Genomic DNA, 22964 nt, shown 5'->3' with positions numbered 1-22964 from the left:
CATAAAACATATGATGGACAATGTCAGCATCCAGTGTCTGAAATGAAATAGCAGCTGACTATGCAGGGCTTCTTTACTGTCTGACACAGATGATACGATTGATATTATAACAAGTTAGAAGAACGTATTTAAATATCAGAATTCAGTTTAGAAAGGACAACATATTCTGCTCTGGCTGATGGGTGGTCTCAGATGCAGTATCTGAGAATACCAGTCAGTATCCATTTATAGACATTTATAAATGGCTACAGTAGGTTCAACCTCAAGACTTAAAGGCTGAGGTTGGCAACATGTATTTACAGCAGTCAATTACTCTTCTCTTCTCTGCCAACATGTTCAACTGGAGTAAACACTTGCTGCTTTACTTGTCCACACCATTGCTAATACAAAAAACAAGGACAACAACAGCCAAACCTGTTCTTTATGTGTGTCAGTCAAGCTTAGCCTATTTTATAGCCACAGAATTTGACCCATTTTTATTTGCATTTCATAGTGGGCTTGCATGCCTTTCCATCAGGCAACAATGAATAATCTTTACCTCCTAGTATTGTCACAGTAAAAATGCATTGTGCTTAGTGCAGATATTTCTGCTTTTTATAGGTAATCCTTGTGTTATTGATTGCAGGAAAAGCTGGCTGAGGATGTATTTTCTTCAGTGGCAGTGACAATCACCGAGGTAATGTCCACTTTCACTGCTAGCAGAGACTTAAGCTTGTTATTTAAAGTCACTTGGAGGATATATTTGTGGCTGCATGCTCATTATCCCTGTCTTCATTTACTCTTTGATCTTCTTAGCAGTCTGTACATACAGTATGTAACAACCCTGCCATCCCCATTTAGAATTTAGTTCACTGTTTTGTGTCAAATATAATAGCATATTTTACATTAAAAAGTAAGTATGAAAAGTAAATAAAGTCTATAAAAGCATGTTAGTCTGTGACCTTGTGCCAACAAAATAATTTTGAATGTCTAAAAATACTTTCTTAAGCATTAAATCAAGTTGCCTTTGACTTAGTATCTCTAGATACAAGATAAACGTCGAACAATATTGTGCTGATTCTACCTACAGCTTTAAGGTTTCTTTTTTCTTAGACGAGTCTTATGTCAGTCTTCAAACACGCTTGGGTACTAATTTAGACTTAAGTATTGAGGAAAATCTAAAATGGGTATGCAAGTTCACTGTCACACAGGAGCTATAAGCTATAGCACAAAGGATATAGACATTTTCCTTTTTCAGTCAGTATTTTTTAACCTTTTGTTTTAATTTGTCTTTCAGCCTGGGATGAGTGGGAGCCACACAGATGTGTGGTGCAACACCTTCCCCTGCGCAGGAGAAACATGACCACCCCCTGACAACCTGCCCTCGTCTTCTGCTCACCTGAGACCACCCTTCAGCCAGAGCAGGGAGACTTCCACCCAAAATGTCCTCCCACAAACGTAACTTCCAGTGCTTCAATGCTGTAGGTGGTGAACACAAGTCTTCTCTCCCCTTCAAGTATTGCACCAGCCAACTCCCCAGGATCCACCACCATGGCATGGTGGCCCACCGTGAACCTCTTGAGGAATGCTGCTTTTGCTCTCAGTATAGACATAGCCAGGCCCAGGAAGCGATACAAACTCAGATCACACCTTTGTGTCACACTCATACCCCATGTCACCACCAGTATGTTCTCAGGGGACCGACCAGACCTGAGGAGCTCCCTGTGGCACATTCAGGCCACATCCATCATCACCGGTACAATAAGAGGGTGGTGCTGGTGAAGAACAGCGACCCCTCATCCAGGAAGACCATCGTCTTGCACCGCAGGAGTCTACGAAGTTTTGGGCTTTTCTTAGAGGAAGTTTCGGAGCTCATGCAGTACCATATCAGGAAGTTGTGCACTCTGGAGGGCCGCAAGGTAAGGTCATCAAACCCTGGAACTAGAAGGCTCTAAAAAGACATGCTTAGTTTGTAACTTCTTTTTAACTTGACATTATCTCACATAACCTACAGAGTTTGGGAGTACAGGGGTTGATTTAGGTTTATTTTATTATGTGATCAGGAAACTTATTTTTCCAAGAGGACATTTCTGTGTTTGACACTCAATGAATACATTGTGTTTTAATTGAAAAGGATGGCCGATTTTTAAATGAACCGTGAGTTGGGTTTGGCTCTAAAAAATCTCAGAAATATGTTTGTTTGAAGTACTGCACTTTACTGCTGTTGATGCCTGAGGTTGAAAACCAGAGTGAAGAGAGGCCTCTAGTGACCGGCCTGATTCCCTACTGAATCTCAGCGGAGAGCTTTGTAAACTATTACAAACATGTTTTTACAATAAACACTCCACATCATATAAAAAGTATTATACAGATTTCATTATTGGCTTTTTTATTTTTTTAAATACTCTTCCTCTGGACACTATATCAGACTACTGCACCTTTTGCCATGGAAATAAATAATGACATTGGGCAGTTACAACCTTCAAAATGGTGCACCCTCTTTCTTTTTTATTTATGCTTACTTTGAAATTGTTTGCCATCTATTCCATACTGTGCAAAATAATTTCTGAAATAGGAAAGTCTACCTCGTGCACTAAAATCTCACTGAATTGTATGGAAACATCCAACAATGGATGTTACCATACAATTCCACATGATATTCTGTTTTTTTTAATTTAACTGTTCAGTTTCTGGGACTGTTGATTACCAATGTTGAATGCACTTATTGTAAGTCGCTTTGGATAAAAGCGTCTGCTAAATGACTGTAATGTAATGTAATGTAATGACTGCATGGTAGTGTAGAGACTAGCACCGTCGCCTCACAGCAAGAGGGACCTGGGTTTGATCCCATCTGTGAGGGGTTTACATGTGCTCCCTGTTTTAGCGTCGGTTCCCTCCGGATTCTCCGCTTCCTCCCACAGTCCAAAGACAGGCAACTTAAAGCAGCCTAGGTTAATTGATGGCTCTAAATTGCGGTGTAGATGTGAATGTGAATGGTTGTCTGTCTAATGTGTCAGCCCTGAGATAATCTGGCGACCTGTCGTGAACCCTGCCTTCGCCCAATGTCAGCTGAACAGGAAGCGGTTACGGAAGTTCAGTTTCTTTTACCAGTATGATAATTTCACTAGAAGGAATACCGCTGTAACTAGATAATGTGCAATTTGTTGACATTTACACAACAGATGTACTACAATATCAGTTTGAGTTGCTTTGGATTTAGTAGTTTGTTATAATCTAAGTCTAGTGGGATAAATATTTTGAGTGTGTGCATGAGAGAACGAAACGAGGATATTCCCTCACACATACATTCATCAGATTGTGGGTATCTCTCCAAACCTCATTAATCTTGGTCACATCAGAGCTATTTTTGAGAGAGGGAGGAAAAACAGGTCAACGTTGAAACTCCACTCCCCTACTTTCACACCAGAGGTGTCTCAGAAATGTGTCTTCCACAGTGGCAATTAATTATCTTCACCTGGGCTTTGTGTGACCACGGATGAAGCCATTCATCTGCCTTCACCAATATTGGATTTAAAATTCAAAAATGCACTTTCATCAAAACTGACTGTTTACTAGCAAAACTCTCAATATTATAGTCTGTGTTTCTCGAAATGACATAGCTGTCAGTAGTGAACAGAGGTAGCGGTATTCAATATTGTGTGTCATTAAAACGCAAAAGCACACTTTACATAAGTAACAAAAAACAAATAGGAATGCAGTATTTTATACAATCTATTTGCTACTTCACCACATGATAAATACAAATATACAAAATAAATTATATATATTGATTTAACATAGTATTATATTTGTTTCCTTGTTATTTTAAGATGTAGAATACAATGAAGAAGTCGTACCTTTTTAACCTCGGTGAAAGTACATTTTTTAAACAAACCAGTGTGGTTTGAAAGTGTTTCATTAGTAATTTGTGACTAACAATTAGCCAAAAAAAGTGTACAGTACTTTTATTATGCCTTTGCATGGAGATGCTCAGGAAAACAGGTCAGTACACACTCACCCCCTAGATTAGCATTCAGCCATTCAGGCTAATCACCTGTGAGACGAGACACTCCTATTTTAATTCACCCCACTGTCATGATGAAGATGATTAGCATCCTTGTTGTCAGCCACTCACTTTTGTCGACCCCTGTTCTGCTTGTCTATATCATTTTGTCTACTATTTTCTCACACCCAGCAAGCTAGAAATGCTGTTGAGCGTGTGGCTCTTACAAATGACAACGGAAGCTCACCATTGCAATAATGCCCCGTCACTGTGACGTTTCCCTGAGATCATCCTGGATTAGCATATTTATCTTGTCTTTGACTCACAGCTTGACTCACAGCCCTCTCTGCAAGGATTCAGAGCACTCAGTTGCACAAAAAAGGGGACATGCATACACCCAATTATAACACTATCATCATAACTTCTTAAATGTTTCCCTCTAGATATTTTTCTACTTGCTATAGTCCTATAGTTTTAGTAAAAAAACAGGCATTCACTAAAAGCATGACTACAAACTAACATCAGTCTTACACATTAGTGGCCACAGAACCTCAAATCTTGGTCAAATAACAGCTACATTAAAGGACAAGTTCTGCGGCTCATAGCACCAACACTGTAGTGTTTAACCCCCATTATGACCACAGTCTCCTAAATATGCGCTCAGTTGCTGGGTTACAAATGTCCACCAAATGGCATGTGTTATATTATATAAGAAACACAAGGTAACCGTAAGCATGTGGTCCCTGTTAATGCAGGAGGCGTCTTTACAGGTACAGTAGTAGGTGCTGAGGTTCTATAACTCTGCACTAGATACGCCTCATTCTACTCTCTTAAGTGTTCTGCATTGAGTTTGTTCAAACCTACAGTGCCTGGAAAAGCTGACAAGGACCGATAGCCAAAAGAGAAATAAATGTTTATCTTTAGCCTGAAATCTACCTCTTGAAATTCCCCATCTACTTCAAATCATGGCTCGCCTATGGCATTTAATTCCAACTGTTTTAAATCAAACATGCTTGTAATCTCTGTCTATCAGTATTTTCTATTTTTGATATAAACTTCATTCAGTAAACAGGCTCACTCTCAACTCATACTTTCTGTTCTTCTGTTTCAGATTGACAACGTTCAGAGTCTTATGCAGTGCCCCAGTGTGCTTGTCTGCGTGGGACATGAGCCTTCTCACCAGTCCATTATGGAGAATTTTCACAAAACATCTGATGACAAACTTTCAAGTGAGAAGTCACACTCCAGCGGCTGCAATGAAGAACATGGCGGTAGGAGAAATAATTAATTGTCACAGACATCAGTTCTAAATTATGTTTTTAAAGGAATTACTAATTACGCTCTAAGCTGTGTTTCAAGTATAAGCAATATACAGTATAATTGTTTTACACACAATGAGCTATGTCATCTATTTGTTTTTTTGTTGTCTTTTTTGTGTCTTGATTGTAAACCAAGGACTTCCAACTAAGAAAAGTGCCACCAATCAACAACCAGGAGCTGACAGATCTATCAGGCAGTCAGTGCCATCGGACAAGTCATTGCCAGATGGAACCGACTCTCTGGATAATGTGGACTCCTGCCCGCATAGTGGTGATGGAATGAGAGATGATGAGATAGAGAAAAGGGTTTGTGTTAATAAAGATGGCAGTTTGTCAATGGAAATGAAAGTGCGCTTCCGGCTTCCAAATGACGAAACAATACATTGGTCGACAGAAGTAAGAAAGACATCAGGCGGGACCTGTGAGTTCCAACAAAGACACAATAACCCCCGTTTTGCACAGGTCAGCTATTCAGAATCTGAAAACATCTCTGCTGGTGAGCAAGATGAGGCTTACATCACAAGGCGCTATCAAAGACGTACAGAGGAGCCTCACTGTCGTCACTGCTGCAGTGACTGTCAGGATTACGACATCTGGAAAAACGTCCCAGGGACACAAGGGGCAACTCGCTGCATTCGAACTTCCAGCTCAAGTGCATCCTCACATACGATGGTCTCTAGAAAGACAGTGGTTGAAAGGCAAACTAGTGAAGAGCATACAAAAGAGCATATAGAACAAGTAGTGCAGAGAGAAACTTGTGTGGAGCAGACTGTTGAGGCAGCTGAAATTGTAGAGTACTGCACCATCAGGAGTGGTACTTGCTCCCCAAAGTGCATGGTGCAATCCTCCACACCGGACAACTGTGAGGTGTGTGTTGACAGTTCCCCAAATGATCAGGTCAATGTCAATACTGCTCAAATACCAGAGCAAAAAGAACAAACAGAATCTGCTTCGAGTGCTTCCTCTGAGGTCTTAACAGACAACGAGGAGGATTATGAGGAAGATATCCCACTGAGTGCTTCAAGAGCGTCTTCTCAGACTAGTAAACCTGAAAGGGAAGAGACCACTGGAGGTGCAGTTTTAGATACAGCATCATCAATGCAACATTCATCCCTGAGCTCTACGGGTAGAACATCCAATGCCTCAGGGCACTCAAGCAAGTCCAGAAAATCCAGAAAATCCCACACTTGTAATTGCGGAGTGTCTAAAGATCTGGAAGATGACTCAAAACGGCAAATCAATGCTCAATCTGATGAGGAAGGTGGGATACAAAGAGATCAACCAAGTGCCATGTCTGTCAAATCAAATACCTCTGGCAGATCAAATGAATCTGAAGAAATACAGAATATGGAGTCTGAAGACATAGAGGAGAAAAGATCCAAAAGTGCCATGTCAGTTCATTCAAATGCCTCTACAAAATCCAATGTTTTAGAAGTCACAGCTGAAGAAATGCAAGCACAGGATGACAAAGAAACCCAAGAAAGACCATTAAGCAGCATGTCTGTAAAATCCTCAAAAATAGAAAAATCAATGAAGTCAGAAGTGGCAGCAGAACAACATAAATCAGAGGCGGATGTTGATGAAGAACAAGCGTTTAGTTCAATGTCATCAAAATCCAAAGCTTCTATTAAATCGAAAGGATCAAGAGTCTCTTCTCTTCTAGACAAAGAACAAGATGAGGAGGTAACTGAGCAAAGGACGTCAAAAAACACTGAAGCTAATTTTGAGGAAGAGGAGGGAGCTGAAGAGGCTGGAGAAGATCAAGAGAGAGTGCTGAGTGTCATGTCAACCAAATCAAAAACATCTGAATCATCTGAAGTTCCTAATAAAGAAAGTGATGACAATCATGAAAATGGAAATGATGGACAGCTAACTGAAGATGATGAAGCTGAAGCGAGAGCATCCAGTGCCATGTCACAAAATTCAGTCAAGTCCAAATCATCTGCAATATCCAGTAAGTCCAAAGAATTTAAAGATAGGTCTGAGGAAAACAACAATGATGAGGAAATTGCAGAAAGAGCACCGAGTGCAATGTCAACCAAATCTGCAAAATCAACACAGTCAAATATTTCTGCCAAATCTAAAATGTCAGAACATGGAGAAAGAGCTCCAAGCATTTTGTCAACTACATCTGCTAAATCTGCACAGTCAAATTCTTCAGCAATGTCTAAGAAATCAAGAGGTTCTGCAGTTCCGTCTGAAAACTGTGATGCTGCTCCAGAAGAAAGTGTTGTTGAAGAGGAGACTGAAGGGAGATCAGTGACCTCAATGTCAGTACAGTCAGATGAGTCAAGCATTTCTGTGAGATCAAATAGGTCTAAATGTTCTGCTCATGTTCCAGCTGAAGAAAGCTCTGATGAAGAAAGTTCTGAAGAGCAACCTGAAGAAAGAGCAGCAAGCAGCATGTCAGTCAAATCAGTCCAGTCACACGTTTCTGAAATATCTATAAAGTCTGCAGAGAGAGCACCAAGTGCTTTGTCAGCTAGATCAGCAAAGTCACATGTTTCTACAAAATCTACAAAATCAAAAGCTTCTGAAATTCAGTCTGTCAAAACTACTGACAGTCCTAATGAAGGAGACGATGAAGAGGAAGCTCAAGAAAGAGCACAGAGTGCCATGTCAACAAAAACTGCAAAGTCAACTATTTCTGCAATATCTACTGAGTCAAAAGGACTGGATGGTCCAGCTGAGGAAAATATATCTGATCATGAGGAACATGCAGAGAGAGCTCCAAGTAATACATCAGTCAGATCAGTCAGATCAGCAAAATCAAATGTTTCTACAACATCAAGAAGATCAAAAGTTTCTGAAGTTCCCTTGGAAGACGGTGTTGACAATCCTGAGGATATAGTTGGTGAAGGGGAGAGTGAAGGAAGAGACCTGAGCTCAATGTCAGCACAGTCTGTTCAATCAAGCATTTCTGTGAGATCAAATAGGTCTAAATGTTCTGCTCGTGTTCCAGCTGAAGAAAGTTCTGAAGAGCAACCTGAAGAAAGATCAGCAAGCAGCATGTCAGTCAAATCAGTCCAGTCACACGTTTCTGAAATATCTATAAAGTCTGCAGAGAGAGCACCAAGTGCTTTGTCAGCTAGATCAGCAAAGTCACATGTTTCTACAAAATCTACAAAATCAAAAGCTTCTGAAGTTCAGTCTGTCAAAACTGATGCCATTACTGATGAAGAAGATGATGAAGAGAGAGCACAGAGTGCCATGTCAACAAAAACTGCAAAGTCAACTGTTTCTGCAATATCAACTGAGTCAAAAGGACTGGATGGTCCAGCTGAGGAAAATATATCTGATCATGAGGAACATGCAGAGAGAGCTCCAAGTAATACATCAGTCAGATCAGTCAGATCAGCAAAATCAAATGTTTCTACAACATCAAGAAGATCAAAAGTTTCTGAAGTTCCCTTGGAAGACGGTGTTGACAATCCTGAGGATATAGTTGGTGAAGGGGAGAGTGAAGGAAGAGCACTGAGCTCAATGTCAGCACAGTCTGTTCAATCAAGCATTTCTGTGAGATCAAATAGGTCTAAATGTTCTGCTCGTGTTCCAGCTGAAGAAAGTTCTGAAGAGCAACCTGAAGAAAGAGCAGCAAGCAGCATGTCAGTCAAATCAGTCCAGTCACACGTTTCTGAAATATCTATAAAGTCTGCAGAGAGAGCACCAAGTGCTTTGTCAGCTAGATCAGCAAAGTCACATGTTTCTACAAAATCTACAAAATCAAAAGCTTCTGAAGTTCAGTCTGTCAAAACTGATGCCATTACTGATGAAGAAGATGATGAAGAGAGAGCACAGAGTGCCATGTCAACAAAAACTGCAAAGTCAACTGTTTCTGCAATATCAACTGAGTCAAAAGGACTGGATGGTCCAGCTGAGGAAAATATATCTGATCATGAGGAACATGCAGAGAGAGCTCCAAGTAATACATCAGTCAGATCAGTCAGATCAGCAAAATCAAATGTTTCTACAACATCAAGAAGATCAAAAGTTTCTGAAGTTCCCTTGGAAGACGGTGTTGACAATCCTGAGGATATAGTTGGTGAAGGGGAGAGTGAAGGAAGAGCACTGAGCTCAATGTCAGCACAGTCTGTTCAATCAAGCATTTCTGTGAGATCAAATAGGTCTAAATGTTCTGCTCGTGTTCCAGCTGAAGAAAGTTCTGAAGAGCAACCTGAAGAAAGAGCAGCAAGCAGCATGTCAGTCAAATCAGTCCAGTCACACGTTTCTGAAATATCTATAAAGTCTGCAGAGAGAGCACCAAGTGCTTTGTCAGCTAGATCAGCAAAGTCACATGTTTCTACAAAATCTACAAAATCAAAAGCTTCTGAAGTTCAGTCTGTCAAAACTGATGCCATTACTGATGAAGAAGATGATGAAGAGAGAGCACAGAGTGCCATGTCAACAAAAACTGCAAAGTCAACTGTTTCTGCAATATCAACTGAGTCAAAAGGACTGGATGGTCCAGCTGAGGAAAATATATCTGATCATGAGGAACATGCAGAGAGAGCTCCAAGTAATACATCAGTCAGATCAGCAAAATCAAATGTTTCTACAACATCAAGAAGATCAAAAGTTTCTGAAGTTCCCTTGGAAGACGGTGTTGACAATCCTGAGGATATAGTTGATGAAGGGGAGAGTGAAGGAAGAGCACTGAGCTCAATGTCAGCACAGTCTGTTCAATCAAGCATTTCTGTGAGATCAAATAGGTCTAAATGTTCTGCTCGTGTTCCAGCTGAAGAAAGTTCTGAAGAGCAACCTGAAGAAAGATCAGCAAGCAGCATGTCAGTCAAATCAGTCCAGTCACACGTTTCTGAAATATCTATAAAGTCTGCAGAGAGAGCACCAAGTGCTTTGTCAGCTAGATCAGCAAAGTCACATGTTTCTACAAAATCTACAAAATCAAAAGCTTCTGAAGTTCAGTCTGTCAAAACTACTGACAGTCCTAATGAAGGAGACGATGAAGAGGAAGCTCAAGAAAGAGCACAGAGTGCCATGTCAACAAAAACTGCAAAGTCAACTATTTCTGCAATATCTACTGAGTCAAAAGGACTGGATGGTCCAGCTGAGGAAAATATATCTGATCATGAGGAACATGCAGAGAGAGCTTCAAGTAATACATCAGTCAGATCAGTCAGATCAGCTAAGTCAAATGTTTCTACAACATCAAGAAGATCAAAGGTTTCTGAAGTTCCCTTGGAAGACGGTGTTGACAATCCTGAGGATATAGTTGGTGAAGGGGAGAGTGAAGGAAGAGCACTGAGCTCAATGTCAGCACAGTCTGTTCAATCAAGCATTTCTGTGAGATCAAATAGGTCTAAATGTTCTGCTCGTGTTCCAGCTGAAGAAAGTTCTGAAGAGCAACCTGAAGAAAGAGCAGCAAGCAGCATGTCAGTCAAATCAGTCCAGTCACACGTTTCTGAAATATCTATAAAGTCTGCAGAGAGAGCACCAAGTGCTTTGTCAGCTAGATCAGCAAAGTCACATGTTTCTACAAAATCTACAAAATCAAAAGCTTCTGAAGTTCAGTCTGTCAAAACTGATGCCATTACTGATGAAGAAGATGATGAAGAGAGAGCACAGAGTGCCATGTCAACAAAAACTGCAAAGTCAACTGTTTCTGCAATATCAACTGAGTCAAAAGGACTGGATGGTCCAGCTGAGGAAAATATATCTGATCATGAGGAACATGCAGAGAGAGCTCCAAGTAATACATCAGTCAGATCAGTCAGATCAGCAAAATCAAATGTTTCTACAACATCAAGAAGATCAAAAGTTTCTGAAGTTCCCTTGGAAGACGGTGTTGACAATCCTGAGGATATAGTTGATGAAGGGGAGAGTGAAGGAAGAGCACTGAGCTCAATGTCAGCACAGTCTGTTCAATCAAACATTTCTGTGAGATCAAATAGGTCTAAATGTTCTGCTCGTGTTCCAGCTGAAGAAAGTTCTGAAGAGCAACCTGAAGAAAGATCAGCAAGCAGCATGTCAGTCAAATCAGTCCAGTCACACGTTTCTGAAATATCTATAAAGTCTGCAGAGAGAGCACCAAGTGCTTTGTCAGCTAGATCAGCAAAGTCACATGTTTCTACAAAATCTACAAAATCAAAAGCTTCTGAAGTTCAGTCTGTCAAAACTGATGCCATTACTGATGAAGAAGATGATGAAGAGAGAGCACAGAGTGCCATGTCAACAAAAACTGCAAAGTCAACTGTTTCTGCAATATCAACTGAGTCAAAAGAACTGGATGGTCCAGCTGAGGAAAATATATCTGATCATGAGGAACATGCAGAGAGAGCTCCAAGTAATACATCAGTCAGATCAGTCAGATCAGCAAAGTCAAATGTTTCAGCAGTATCTAAGAAATCAAAAGCTTCTGACATCCCTCCTGATGTTCCAGCTGAAGAAAGCTTTGTGACCTCCTATGAAGAGAATGACAAAGAGCAAAATGAAGAAAGAGCAGCAAGCAGCATTTCAGTCAGATCAGTTCAGTCTACTGTTTCTAAACGATCTATTAAGTCACATGCCTCTGGTGTTGCTACTGATGATGTGGTCGAAGACTTGAAAACTACAGAGAGAGCCCCTAGCGTCTTGTCAGCTAAATCAGCTAAATCACATGCCTCTGCAAAATCTATGAAATCCAATGCTTCTGAAGTTTATTCTGTGAAAACTACTGGCATTTCTGATGAAGGGAATGGTGAAGAGGAAGCTCAAGAGAGAACGCACAGTGCAATGTCAGCCAAGACCACACAGTCAACCATGTCTGTAAAATCAAGTAAGTCAAAAGTCTGTGAAGTTCCTTCAGAAGAAAACATGTCAAATGATGAGGAGACTTTACAAAGACCACCAATCACCCTGTCAGCTAAATCAGCCAGTTCTGCCAAATCAAAACGGACAAATATCTCTGCAAAGTCTAGGAAGTCAAAAGCCTCAAATACTCAAGAGGAAGAGAATCACGGGGAGACTATGGAGCGAGCACCGAGCAGTATCTCCATCCAATCAGCAAAATCAAGAAATTCAAATGCTTCAGCTGTATCAAAGAAATTAAAAGCTGCTGAAGATGGTGCTGACATTGCTGATGAAAGCACTGAAGAAGATACTGAGGCGAGAGCAATGAGCTCAATGTCTGCCAAATCAGGGAAGACAAATGTAACATCAAGATCTACAAAATCAAAAGCTTCTCATGGTCTTCAAAATGTAAACAGTGAAGACGAAGGTGTAAGTGAAGCTGAAAAGAGAGCAGAAAGTCTTGTGCCAAATAAATCCATTCCTTTAATAACCACTGAAATTTCAGCTGAAGAAAGTTTGGCTGATTGTGAGGAAACTGAAGAGAGAACTCCAAGTCCCATGTCAATTAAATCATCAAAGTCAGATCTGTCCCTGAGGTCAAGGAAATCAAACGTGTCGCAGCAGACAGCTGAGACACATGCTGAAGAGGTAGATCAAACAGAGAGGACTCCAAGTGTTTCGTCAGTGAAGTCAAATGTTTCTACGAGAACCACAAAGTCCAACATATCTAAAATTAGTCATAATGAAATGACTGAAGAATCTGAAGTAAGACCACACAGTAAAATGTCAAGTAAATCAGCAAAGTCCAATAAATCGAATAAACTGACAGCTTTTGAAGTTCCTACTATAGAATGTTTGGATACGTCTCATGAAGGAAATGCTCAAGATCAATCTGAGAGAACTCCAAGTGCCATGTCAGCAAAGTCAAATATGTCAGTGAGATCAAGGAAATCAAAAGTATCTGATGCTCCTGCTGATGAAAAGGAAGAGAGAACAATTAGCCCTGTGTCTTCAAAATCCACTTATTCTGAAATGTTAGGCACATCTAGAATCCCTGCTCTGACAGTTGAGGAAAGTGAAGACAGAGCACCTACAGCCATGTCATCAAAGTCTAAGGTTTCAGCACGCTCAAATAAGTCAACGGCATCTGAGTTTCAAGAAAAGAAAAGTGAAAAGCGGCCAAAAAGTACTTTATCTGTCAAGTCAAATCTCTCTGTGAGATCTCGAAAATCCAAAGCAACTGATATTTTAACAGCTGAATGTGTGGAAAATAAGAAGGAGTCTGTTCATGTTCCTGCTAAGAAGAAGACCAGTGTTTCTCCAATAATTGCAGGGGAAGATGTGAATCCTGAAGACAAGAGTAAGTCCCCATCTAGTTTGCATGAGGAAGATAAACAAGATGCAGTTGATAAAAGGAGTTGTAACTCTAAGACAAGCAAGTCACATGCTGAAGACTTTGAGCTGGTACCATCTAGCCTTCCAAATACATCTCCTACTGAGGTAGTGAGTGAATGGCTGAATTCAATACCAGCAGACGGGGATTCGTATATGTATGAAATGGAGGAATTTAATGAAAACTGTGATGGACAAAACAATGGCCACACAACAGAGGAAATTAACAGAATGGACGATAACGAAAACAATAACTCTGCAGCTGCGAATACAGAAAACTCAAATGAAGGAGTTATGATGAACAGTGTCCCGAATGATGACAGCCAAGCAAACCCAGAGGCACCAAATGTGGATAATATCTGTACTCAGAGAGATGATGCCTCAAAAATATTCAACTCCTCCGTACAGGTGATGAAAGTACTTTTAAATCCAAAGGTCGACAGATGTAACAGTTTGCCAGAAATTTCTCCTGTGTGTGGACGTAAACTAAGCACTTCAGCTAGAGGTCTTCTGGATTGCCTTGTGAAGTTGCAGTTAATAGACCATACTCCTGAAAATGCAAACGAAAAGAATGAAAGATACCAAGAACTAATGAATATTCTTAAATCTCTTTGGCTTTGTGATACTCCAGAAAATGAACACAAATTTTTAAAGAAGGATGATCACCATTCTGTGGATGATGAATTCAATCATACCTCATCTTCTGGTGTGGATGTCAACAGTGGCTCTACGGGCTCCGGGAACAGTAGTGACGGTGTGAATGTTAATGTGTCTCAACCACATACAAGAACAGATAAGATAGGGAAAGTACAAGAAGTCTGTGAAGATGAAGCAGAAGCAGAAGCTCAGTGGACACCTGAGCAAGATGTAGAAGGAATGCATGAGGAAAAACAAAAGGAAGATGATCCAGCATCAGATGAAACAATTAGAAGCAATGATAGTCCAAGAGAACTATCTGAAACACCACCCTCCTCAAACAAGAGTTCAGGAAATGACAGCAAAAGGATTTCTCAAAATCCTGATCCTGTTTGGGTCTTAACCTTATTAACTAAAATAGAAAAGCAGTTCATGGCACACTATATTGATGCAATGAGAGAGTTCAAAGTCAGATGGAACTTGGATAATAATGAGCAGCTTGACCTGATGATAAGTGAGCTTAAAACCGAGGTTCAAAACAGAATTCAAACAAGTATAAACAGGGAACTGAGGAAAATTCAAGGACAAGCAGGCGTACCAAGACCCCCTAAAGAAGCTTCAACCATACAAAGAGAAGGGAGAAGACGGAGGCTGAAGAATATACTCAATCAATCAATTGATCCCCAAGCAGAAAAAAGTGATGATTCAGCGACAGGCACATCTTACAGTGACCAGCGCAGTGAGAACGAAGATGAATTTTGTCCATGTGAAACATGCATTAATAAAAAAATTACGTCTAGGCCACCACTTCCTGCAGAAGTTATGAATGCTGCACCTGTCATTATGGACTTTGACCTGAGGAGGATTCTGGTGATGAAGAAAGGTGATCCTGGCAATACGCCTACAATCACCTGTACATCTCACTCTGTAAATGATACTGAAACAGAAGCAGCAGAAACATTTGTAGAAAACATTATTGTCAGAGCTGTAAGAGAAGTGGAAGGAGGTGAGGTACACCATGACACTAAAGATGACTTTGCAGTTGCAGCAGATGATTTGTGTCAAGATGCAGGTCAAGAAGATGAGTCTGAAAACAATGAAGCAGAAGACGCAGTCAAAGAATTATCAAAGGAAGAAGCAAGAACTGAGGATGAGACTGATGTAAAACGAGAGATTGCTGCAGACGAGTCGAAGGAAGAGACTGATAAAGCCACCATTGCTGAAGATAAAAATGCAGAAGAGGATGATGTGTCAACAACTGTTGATCATGATGAAGAGATTCCAGATGAGTCTGAAGATGAGGACGATGCAACATCCTCAGCTGAGGAATTGTCAAAAGAAGAAGCAGAAACTGAGAATGAGACTGATGTAGGACAAGAGATTGCCGCGGACGAGTCAAAGGAAGACACTGCTGAAGCCACCACTGCTGACGATAAAAATGCAGAAGAGGATGATGTGGCAGCCACAACTGAAAATGAATCAGACAACGATGAGGCTGTGGAAGCAGAGATGGTTGATGATGATGAAGAGATTCCTGCCACAAGTGCAGATGAGTCTGAAGATGAGAACGATGCCAGAACTGATGAATCGTCAAAAGAACCAGCTGAAATAGCAACAACTGAAGATGAGCTTGTTGTAGAAAAGGAGACAGCTGTTACAAGTGAGGATGAACTTCAGGAAGAGCCTGCTGAAGCCTCCACAGCTGAAGATGAAAATGCAGAAGAGACCACTATGGCAGCCACAACTGAACTTGAATCTGACAAAGATGAGGCTGCGGAAGAAGGGACAGTCGATGATGACGAGGAGGTTGCTGCCACGAGTGCAGATGAGTCTGCAGATGAGGACGATGCAACATCCTCAGCTGAGGAATTGTCAAAAGAAGAAGCAGAAACTGAGAATGAGACTGATGTAGGACAAGAGATTGCCGCGGACGAGTCAAAGGAAGACACTGCTGAAGCCACCACTGCTGAAGATAAAAATACAGAAGAGACCACTATGGCAGCCACAAGTGAAAATGAATCAGACAAAGATGAGGCTATGGAAGAAGGGACAGTTGATGATGATGAAGAGATTCCTGCCACGAGTGCAGATGAGTCTGAAGATGAGAACGATGCCAGAACTGATGAATCGTCAAAAGAACCAGCTGAAATAGCAACAACTGAAGATGAGCTTGTTGTAGAAAAGGAGACAGCTGTTACAAGTGAGGATGAACTTCAGGAAGAGGCTGCTGAAGCCTCCACAGCTGAAGATGAAAATGCAGAAGAGACCACTATGGCAGCCACAACTGAACTTGAATCTGACAAAGATGAGGCTGTGGAAGAAGGGACAGTTGATGATGAGGAAGGGAGTGCTGGGGATGAGAACAATGACGCAGCCACAGCTGATGAACTGTCAAAAGAACCGACTGAAGAAGCAGAAACTGAAGATGAGATGGCAGCAGAAGAGACTGCAGTGGTAGCATCTGAAAATGAGTCTGACAATGAAGAAGCTGGGGAAGAAGACATTCTGGCCACCACTGCTGATGATGAAAATGCAGAAGAGACCACTATGGCAACCACAAGTGAACATGAATCTGACAACGATGAGGCTGTGGAAGAAGGGACAGTCGATGATGACGAGGAGGTTGCTGCCATGAGTGCAGATGAGTCTGAAGATGAGAACGATGCAACATCCTCAGCTGAGGAATTGTCAAAAGAAGAAGCAGAAACTGAGAATGAGACTGATGTAGGACAAGAGATTGCCGCGGACGAGTCAAAGGAAGACACTGCTGAAGCCACCACTGCTGAAGATAAAAATACAGAAGAGGATGATGTGGCAGCCACAACTGAAAATGAATCAGACAACGATGAGGCTGTGGAAGCAGAGATGGTTGATGATGATGAAGAGATTCCTGCCACAAGTGCAGATGAGTCTGAAGATGAGAACGATGCCAGAACTGATGAATCGTCAAAAGAACCAGCTGAAATAGCAACAACTGAAGATGAGCTTGTTGTAGAAAAGGAGACAGCTGTTAAAAGTGAGGATGAACTTCAGGAAGAGCCTGCTGAAGCCTCCACAGCTGAAGATGAAAATGCAGAAGAGACCACTATGGCAGCCACAACTGAACTTGAATCTGACAAAGATGAGGCTGTGGAAGAAGGGACAGTTGATGATGAGGAGGAGAGTGCTGGGGATGAGAACAATGACGCAGCCACAGCTGATGAATTGTCAAAAGAACCGACTGAAGAAGCAGAAACTGAAGATGAGATGGCAGCAGAAAAAACTGCTGTGGTAGCATCTGAAAATGAGTCTGACAATGAAGAAGCTGGGGAAGACATTCTGGCCACCACTGCTGATGAGTCTGCAGATGAGAACAGTACCACGGCCACAGCTGATAATGAATCATCTAAGGAAACTGAAAAAGCAGAAATTGAAGGTGAGATTTCTGTTGAAAAGGAGGTTGCTGGCACAAGTGAAGATGAATCGAATGAAGAGGCTGCTGAAGCCACCGCGGCTGAAGATGAAAATGCAGCAGAAGATGTGTCAGACACAACTGCACATGAATCTGAACATGAGGAGGCTGTGGCAGCAGAGAAAACTGAAGACGTTAAAGAGACTGCTGACACCAGTGATGATGATTCTGCAGAGAGTTTAGATGCCACCACAGCTGAAGAAGAAAATGCAGAGGTGACCACTAAAGCAACGTCAGGTGAACATGAATCTGACAAAGATAAGGCTGAGGAAGAAGGGACAGTTGATTGTGATGATGATGATGATGATGATGAGGATATTGCTGCCACAAGTGCAGATGAGTCTGAAGATGAGAACGATGACACAACTGATGAATTGTCAAAAGAACCAGCTGAAGAAGAAGAAACTGAAGATGAAATGGCTGAAGAAAAAGAGATCACAAGCAAAGATGAATCAAAGGAAGAGATTGCTGAAGATGAAATTACAGCAGAAGAGACTGCTGGGGCAGCCACAACTGAAAATGAATCTGACAATGAGGAAGATGTGGAAGAAGAGTCAAAGATAGAGCTTGCAGAAGCCGAAAATACTGCAGAAGACTCTCATGTGGCAGTCACAACTGAAGATGAACCTGACGAGGATGAACCTGCTGCAAACGACGAAGATGAAAGTGCAGGCACTGATAAAACTGGAGATGAAAGTGCTGTAGAAAAATATGTTAATGTCACAAGTGACGCTGATGATGACAGTGCAGTAGAACAGGCAGTTGTTGACATTACAACTGAACATGAATCTGACAAAGACATAACTGTGGAAGCCACCAGTGCGGACGAGTCTGGGTCAGATGAGAAGGGAAACGTTGACAAAGCAACAAGTGAAGATGAGATTTCTGAAGAAAAAGAAATTGCTGTCACAAGTGAAGATGACATGGAGGAAGAAGCTGGCGAGGCCATGACGGCTGAAGAGGAAAACGCAGCAGAAGATGAGTCTGCCACAAGTGAAGATGAATCTGACAAAGAAGAGGTTGTGGAAGCAGGGACAATTGAAGATGTACAAGAAACTGTTGCTGAAGAAGGTTCTGCAGAAGGCATGGATGCCACCACAGATGATAATGAAACTACAGAGGATTGTGACGGATTGCCAAAAGAACCATCCGAAGATGAAGATGAGGTTGCAATGGAAAAAGAGGGTGCTACCACAGATGAGGATGACACCAAGGAGGAGACTGCTGAAGTAGTCACAGCCGCAGAAAAAGAAAATTTGGGTGAAGAGGAAATCAGTGAAGAAACCACAGAACTTGTGGAAAAGGATGATAATGTAGAAGCTGAATCCGCAATAGAAGAAAGCTCCAAAGTTGTCACTGAAAATGAATCAGAGGAAGAGAGTGATGAATCAGCCACAGATGAAAATAAATTAGTAAATAACACAACAACAGATGCCAATGAGACTGCAGATGACAGTGTAGGAGAAGATGAAAATGCAAAAGAGGCTGAAGAGGCTGAAGAGCCTAGAAATGAAAATGAGACTCTAAGTGAGGCAGAACATGTTGAAGTGGCATCAGCTGAAGAGCTCCATGACACAGTGTCAGATTTTGTTCAAGAAGAAGAAAAAGGTAAAGAGGACGACAATGAAGACAATGATGAGGAACTAGACGAAGGTGAAACAACTGGAAAAGAATTAGAAGAGGCGGGAAGTGATGGGGAGGAATGTGCTGAAAATGAAAGTGCTACAGAGTCTGGAGCTACATGTGAACATGAAACAGCAGAAGAAGAATCGGGAGAGCTTGAAATGACAGGGAATGAGATTACTGAGAGTGACGGTGGAGAAGAATGTGGAGCAGAAGGTGCATCTGCAGGAGAGGTTGGTGAAGCTCAAACAGCAAAGGAAGATAACAGTGAAGACGAATCTGCAGAATTTAACAGACAGCAACTTACAGAAGGAGAAGAAAAAAGTGACATGACTGAAGACCATCAAGAAGATACTATTACTGAGACAAATGATGAAACAGTAGGGCCTGATGATGTGGTGGAGCTAAGGCCAGATGAGGATGCGGAGGAATTATCAGAAAACAGTGGCGAAAACATAACAGTGGAAGATGTAGATGAAGATAATGAGGAACAAGGAACAAATGTAACACTATGTGAATGCATTAACATCACCAATGGAAGCCGTGATAATGATGAAGATGTCGGAGCCTCTGAAAAAGAGGAGGAGGAACCTGAAGCAGCCAATGAAGACTGGAGAGGAAACCAGGGAGATTCAGCTGATGGAGAAGATGAGGCAGAGGAAGATTCAGACGAACCAGAGGAAGAAAGTGATCGTGGAGAACAAGATTTTGTCCCAAGCAAAACGGATAATCAAGAGGTGGATACAGGAGCAGCTGAGAAAATGACATTAATCACACTTGATACCGTGATCAAAGTGAATGCGGAATCTGAGGATGGTGCTTATGCTGATGTTGAAGATTCTGAGACTGAAATAAACAGCCAAGAAGAGTCAAAAACGTATATTTCATCATAAGTTGACTGTGAATCTGCAAAGGCTCAGGGGAACCGATAGAGAGTGAGATGCAGGAGTAACAGTAGGAGTCTACAGTAGTACATAACAAGTAGACAGCAAATAATATGCGCGCACTGAGCAGTCTGAGGTCATTCTTTTTATTTTAAGTCATCAAGTCCAGAGAAGACCGAACAAGAACTGTAAAGTGAAGAAAGCAAAATGATGTAGATTATTCTAATTTTATCTTCTGGTTTTTCTTGTTAAGCACTAAAGAATAAAGCACTTTGCTCCAGCATATCTAATGCTGCGACTGAACACATGCACAACAAGTAGCCTACTGATCATGCAGTTGTATGAAGAAGGAATCATTAAAACTTGAATGTATATATTACACTATATATTTAGGATGTTTGTATAGTTTTAATGCAAAACTAAATGGGTCTTAAGCACATATACTGTAGGTTTTCTTCAAATCACTGCAGTATATTTCCACAATTTTTGCTGCTAAACATTTATTTGCAGGATTAAGTAAGTCTCTGAATGTATTTCATCTAACCAAATGTATTATTTAAAGATTTTTGGTTCTAAAGTTAAGATTTGAAGTTATATATTTTTCTTTCTTTCTTTTGGAAAGCCAGAAAATGCTGATCATATTTATTCTGAATGTAATACTTACTATTGTACAGATACAGTATTGTTCATGGCAGTATTTTGTTGCTGGCTTTAAAGAGCAAAACTGGATGATGATTAACATCAGTGTAAGAATCTTCACAACTCTATCAGTAAATGTGTTATAGCTTTAAATTGACTTCTTTAGCAAATGAACAGGTACATCTGGAAAGTAGCAAAAGTCATGGCAGGCCCTCCTATTGTTCTGTGTTTTAGTGTGTATCAGTGAGAACATATGCTATTCTTTGTGGCACAGAGGTTATTACCTTTGCTGAATGTACTGTACTTATTGTCTCAGACATAAAAAAAAACACTTTTTGTTGTTCATTTTTGTTATTCGTTTGTATGACACAATTCAACGTTTATATACAGAGTCAGTGTTTTAATATTTTGAAAGATCACATTGGATTATGGTGAATGATTTACAGAATTAAAAACACATCAAAATGATTGATCATAATACGTGAAAACGTGATGCTTATTTTATAGCACATGTGCCATGATTTGAAATGGCCATTCACCATAATCACAAATATTTCCATACAAAATCAAATTGTCTGTAAAATTCCATCAAATTAAAATCATCAATATCTGCTGCAGAATTGACACTGCACACTACCCTTACTGATCAGCAGTGTCATCCAGAGGGACTGTGCACCCTCTATTACTGACAATCAGTAAAGAACTAACTGTCGGTACGGTTCTTTTGGGTACTATAAGATACTTGAAGACATAATATGTATTTAACACAAGTATAATCAAATTCTGTGGAAAGGTACGGTGAATGAGTGTGTGAGGCTGTCTTTTGACACTCCTTCTGCTGTGAGCGCCATTAGACAGAGCTGATGGATGGGCCTCTCTCAGAGTTCCCATTAACAGTCTCTTGTGGTCATGTGACACACATAATTGGTGTCACTCTGATTGACTGCATAACACCACAGTCAGGGTCATGAAAAGATCCGTTTCTAAATGAAACACAGCGATACTATTCCTCTCTTCAACATTTATCATTACCTCTTTCATATATCAATGCTGCATTAATGTTTGACTTGATGAGATGAAACCAATCTTCAGATCTTTTGGAAAAGCAGAGTTTTGTTTTGAGGAAGCACCTGCTTGCTGGCACAGAGCTATTTCCACGGTACACACTGGAAGAGTGAGGAACGTCATCCGGAGCACAATAATAAGGGGCTTTCCCGCAGCCATGTTTACCTCAGAGCAACTTGCCTCTGGAACAGCTGCACAGACTCGCTCCCAACTGCAGACGTGTCTCTTAGAGTGACAGGTACTGGGGAACATTGAGTTTGCAATGGGCAATGGGTCATTTTACTGTACATATGGAAGTTAATAATTAGAAGAACTCATAAAACAATACATAAATGTAGCTAATTATATGTACTAAAATGCCTTTAAATATGCAGTGTGCTTGATGTCTGCTGACTAACGAAGGAAAGGAATCAGGAAAAGTGAAGCCGGTGAATGCATGAGGCAGTACAATTGTTCGTGTCTATTGACAATCACTTTGTCTTTTTTAGGCAAATGCAGGAGCGAGACCTTCTCTCACTGCATGTGTGACAGAGGACAGAAATGGTTCCCACACAGACAGGAAGTCAAAGAGGGGCCTCTTGTGATGTAGAGGGGGATCAAAATCGAAAGAAGTGTGTCTTTGTGTGTTGATGTGCGTGTGTGTGTGTGTGTGTGTGTGTGTGTGTGTGTGTGTGTTTGTGCACGTGTGAATAAATCAAAGCTTGACAAACACTGACTGAGCACTAACTGTTATTCTAGTAAACATATTTAATTGTATGTCATGAATGTCCAGTTTGACCACACACTATCACACACATGCAGTCCACACTCACCTTTATGATGGGAATTGAAACGCTCATTGGCAGCATTTATGCTTTTGGCCAGAACCGCGCTAGTAAAGGAGACCAACGCTCCCTTTCTTTCCCACCGTTGTTCAGGTTATCCTGCGGGGCCACTTATGACCCTTCTGCAGGCAGGATGCAATGTCTGGGGACCCCAACAGGGCTGTGCACAAGCATCCGCCAAGCCCTGGGAAGAAAACAAGGGCTGATGGAAAACCAGAAGAAGTTAGTAACCAGGACGCACTCAATAACACTTGCCATGCACCTGCAGCCTGTGTGTGTGTGTGTGTGTGTGTGTGTGTGTGTGTGTGTGTGTGTATGCACAGCGAAGTGAGTTCCTTCGGAGAACTACAGCACAGCACAGTC

At 41.1% G+C, this 22964-nt stretch overlaps 2 protein-coding genes across 2 annotated transcripts; both read left to right on the top strand.

Annotated features, from left to right (window-relative positions):
* Positions 1–1421: 1421 nt before the first annotated feature.
* Positions 1422–7750, top strand: LOC137882269 (retinitis pigmentosa 1-like 1 protein). Its single transcript, XM_068724467.1, has 4 exons — positions 1422–1898; positions 5094–5263; positions 5427–6168; positions 7643–7750. Exons 1-4 carry the CDS (start codon positions 1422–1424, stop codon positions 7748–7750), a joined length of 1497 nt encoding a protein of 498 aa, XP_068580568.1.
* Positions 7751–12645: 4895 nt separating this feature from the next.
* Positions 12646–20141, top strand: LOC137882268 (enolase-phosphatase E1-like). The gene is made up of 5 exons (XM_068724466.1): positions 12646–12865; positions 14111–14233; positions 15188–19219; positions 19835–20005; positions 20104–20141. Exons 1-5 carry the CDS (start codon positions 12646–12648, stop codon positions 20139–20141), a joined length of 4584 nt encoding a protein of 1527 aa, XP_068580567.1.
* The last annotated feature ends 2823 nt before the right edge of the window (positions 20142–22964 follow it).

The sequence above is a fragment of the Cebidichthys violaceus genome, unplaced genomic scaffold, assembly GCF_023349555.1.
Source record: "Cebidichthys violaceus isolate CVI_PGR_0920_01 unplaced genomic scaffold, fCebVio1.0.p SCAF_31, whole genome shotgun sequence".
Classification (NCBI taxonomy): Eukaryota; Metazoa; Chordata; class Actinopteri; order Perciformes; family Stichaeidae; genus Cebidichthys; species Cebidichthys violaceus.
Note: the sequence above shows the minus strand (reverse complement) of the source record. Positions and strands in the feature narration are given on the sequence as shown.

What these genes read in the sequence shown, in the direction of transcription:
- LOC137882268 (XM_068724466.1), top strand. Translation starts at nt 12,646, where the DNA reads ATGTCAATTAAATCATCAAAGTCAGATCTGTCCCTGAGGTCAAGGAAA. An exon ending in ATCTGAAGTAAGACCACACA is followed by an intron (nt 12,866 to 14,110) that starts GTAAAATGTCAA and finishes GTGATACTCCAG; the next exon opens with AAAATGAACACAAATTTTTA. An exon ending in CTCCGGGAACAGTAGTGACG is followed by an intron (nt 14,234 to 15,187) that starts GTGTGAATGTTA and finishes GTCAAGATGCAG; the next exon opens with GTCAAGAAGATGAGTCTGAA.
- LOC137882269 (XM_068724467.1), top strand. Translation starts at nt 1,422, where the DNA reads ATGTCCTCCCACAAACGTAACTTCCAGTGCTTCAATGCTGTAGGTGGT. An exon ending in GCACTCTGGAGGGCCGCAAG is followed by an intron (nt 1,899 to 5,093) that starts GTAAGGTCATCA and finishes CTTCTGTTTCAG; the next exon opens with ATTGACAACGTTCAGAGTCT. An exon ending in GAACATGGCGGTAGGAGAAA is followed by an intron (nt 5,264 to 5,426) that starts TAATTAATTGTC and finishes TTGTGTCTTGAT; the next exon opens with TGTAAACCAAGGACTTCCAA.